Source organism: Aplysia californica, unplaced genomic scaffold, assembly GCF_000002075.1.
Source record: "Aplysia californica isolate F4 #8 unplaced genomic scaffold, AplCal3.0 scaffold00263, whole genome shotgun sequence".
Taxonomy (NCBI): Eukaryota; Metazoa; Mollusca; class Gastropoda; order Aplysiida; family Aplysiidae; genus Aplysia; species Aplysia californica.
Genome location: NW_004797533.1, coordinates 524,623 through 527,181, shown reverse-complemented (window position 1 = coordinate 527,181; position 2,559 = coordinate 524,623). Strand labels below are relative to the sequence as shown.

The 2,559-nt window shown below is 43.0% G+C and overlaps 1 protein-coding gene across 1 annotated transcript in view; it reads right to left on the bottom strand.

The window, feature by feature from the left end:
* Positions 1-316: 316 nt before the first annotated feature.
* LOC106012113 (threonine-rich protein-like) overlaps positions 317-2,559 on the bottom strand; it is a 5,588-nt gene continuing 3,345 nt past the window's right edge. The window contains exons 3-4 of the mRNA XM_035970397.1: positions 1,808-2,288; positions 317-428 (exon numbers count right to left, since the gene is read on the bottom strand). Coding sequence (XP_035826290.1) covers positions 317-428; positions 1,808-2,288 — 593 coding nt within the window. The remainder of the gene's footprint in view (positions 429-1,807; positions 2,289-2,559) is intronic.

The following is a 2,559-nucleotide window of genomic DNA, read 5'->3' as shown; positions in this document are numbered from 1 at the left end:
GTGTGTGTGTGTGTGTGTGTGTGTGTGTGTGTGTGTGTGTGTGTGTGTGTGCATGTGTGTGCTTATATAATATACATATATTCTGCTTTATTAACAAAAAGCCATGCTATCGTATCTTTTGACGGGGGAACTAATTTTTCAATCTCATAGAGAAAATAGCAACAACAACAAAGAACGGACTCAAAAAAAAGAAAGCCCCCTTTTACTCACATGTCATTCCATCATATCTTTTGACGAGGAAACTAATCAAACCATTTTTACGTGTTAAATGTAATAGAGAAAAAGGAAAAAAAGGGGTAAACAGGGCCCCTTTTACTCACCTTTCTACAATTCGGCCTCCCGGTGCACAGCCCGGCATCGCCACAGGTGGGCAGGCTGTGTGTGAAGGAACACAATCATAGATAGGACACGGGTCGCCATCCAAGGCTCTGTGGATAGATGTAGTGAGTGCAAAACGTTGCATGCTTTATTTGGGCCCTATATTGAAAACCACTCTCTGGGTGCATACACAGGATCACTAAAATAAATAATTACTGTAAATATAGCCTTCAAAATGCTCGCTTTGAGACAGTAACACGCTGCCCTTCCCCCATATTTCAGTGTAAGCTTGCAGATTTCATCCCACGACTGTCTAGACATCTCCACCTAAACCGGGTCCTACTAATTGCCGTCCGGAGCTGTCCGGAGCCGTCCGAAGCCGTCCGAAGCCGTCTGGAAAGCAGCACTCATATGGTCTCTTACTAATAGGCATTCAATTGATTATGCTATTATTAGGCCAGTTTTGTTAACAAACTAAAAACTACTTTTAAAATTGCAAGGCAAAAATAATTAGAAAATAAGTCTACGGACGGCTCCGGACGGCAATTATCAAACAAAAAATTACTTAAAAAATTATAAGGCAAAATAATTTAAGCAAAAAAAGTCTACAGCTGGCTCCAGACGGTTCCGGGCGGCAATTAGTAGGACCGCGTAAACCTGCGCGTTGGACCGTGTCTCTTAAAATGGGGTGCCCACTACGGATAGGATGACTGGGTCGCCTCAAAATCAAACGTGTTTCAGGCGACCGAGTCGGGCGATCGGCCCGATCCAGCTTTAGTGGGCAGCCCGTTTTAGACATGCGTTAAAATATAGTGTTGATAAAAACATGTCAAGTTTTTGATGTTTCAGCTGTATGTTGTAAATCCCCCATTATTCCTTTGACCCACTTTGAGCTTTCATTACGTGTTGAAATCGTAATTTGCAGGGAGACATTGATGATGATGATGATGATGATGATGATGATGATGATGATGATGATGATGATGATGATGATGATGATGATGATGATGAGGCTTGGTTCGCCCATAGAGCTTGGTCGTGCGGGGCCGCCCAAAATATTTCAGTGTTCTGTTGCGTAAAGTGCTCAGAAACAGAATATGATAAAGCCAGCAACAAACACTATCCAAATCATTTATCAATGCAAGGTCCTGGCTGGTGCCTTTACGACTATTGCTGTGTCAGTAATGCTGAAAAACATATGTGAGGCATCGTGGTGAAATCCGTACGTCGTGTTTTACTATCATATCCATACGACATGGGGAATTCTGTGCCACTACTTTCAAAGAGGAAATTTACTCGTTAATCTGATCCGTACGCTTTGCATAGCAGTCTGCCAAAATTTATTTTTTTTAGAAATACTGAAAGTTTCACATAGATCCTCGTACTTACTACTAGAAGTATTCTAAAACGTGAAGAACACAACCCCATGGGTACAAAATGAGCTCAGAGGGGCGTACGGATAGGGTGAAATAACATGCTGTCCACTTACATTTCCATGATTTTTTCGCCTGGTCCACAAGTAGTCAAGGCAGCTTCTGGGCATGCAGGGCCTCGCGTGATTGGGGCAGTTGGCTCTGTTGGATCAGCAGCTTCTGTTGCTTCAGGTGCTTCTGTTGCTTCAGGTGCTTCTGTTTCTTCAGGTGCTTCTGTTTCTTCAGGTGCTTCTGTTTCTTCAGGTGCTTCTGTTGCTTCAGGTGCTTCTGTTGCTTCAGGTGCTTCTGTTGCTTCAGGTGCTTCTGTTGGATCAGGTGCTTCTGTTGCTTCAGGTGCTTCTGTTGGTGCTTCTGTTGGTGCTTCTGTTGCTTCAGGTGCTTCTGTTGCTTCAGGTGCTTCTGTTGCTTCAGGTGCTTCTGTTGCTGCAGGTGCTTCTGTCGGACCTGCTGGTTCCGTTTGCTCAACTGGCACAGTTGGTTCCGTTGCTTCAGTTGCTCCAGTTGGTCCAGTTGCTTCAGTTATTACAATCGGGTCATCTGTATCGCATTGCACAACATTAAAGTAATTAAAACACATCGTTTTTGGTGTTTTACAAAGACACACACACACACACACACACACACACACACACACAAACGCACACAAACACAAACACAAACTTGATAAATATACACACATATACTCACACAGACACTCTCTGACATACACACAGGCATAAACATACAATTCCATTTTCAGAAACAAGTGATCATGATCCCATTGTCACATTTGCTTATCACACATTTTGATAGTGTTTTTGAGTTCATG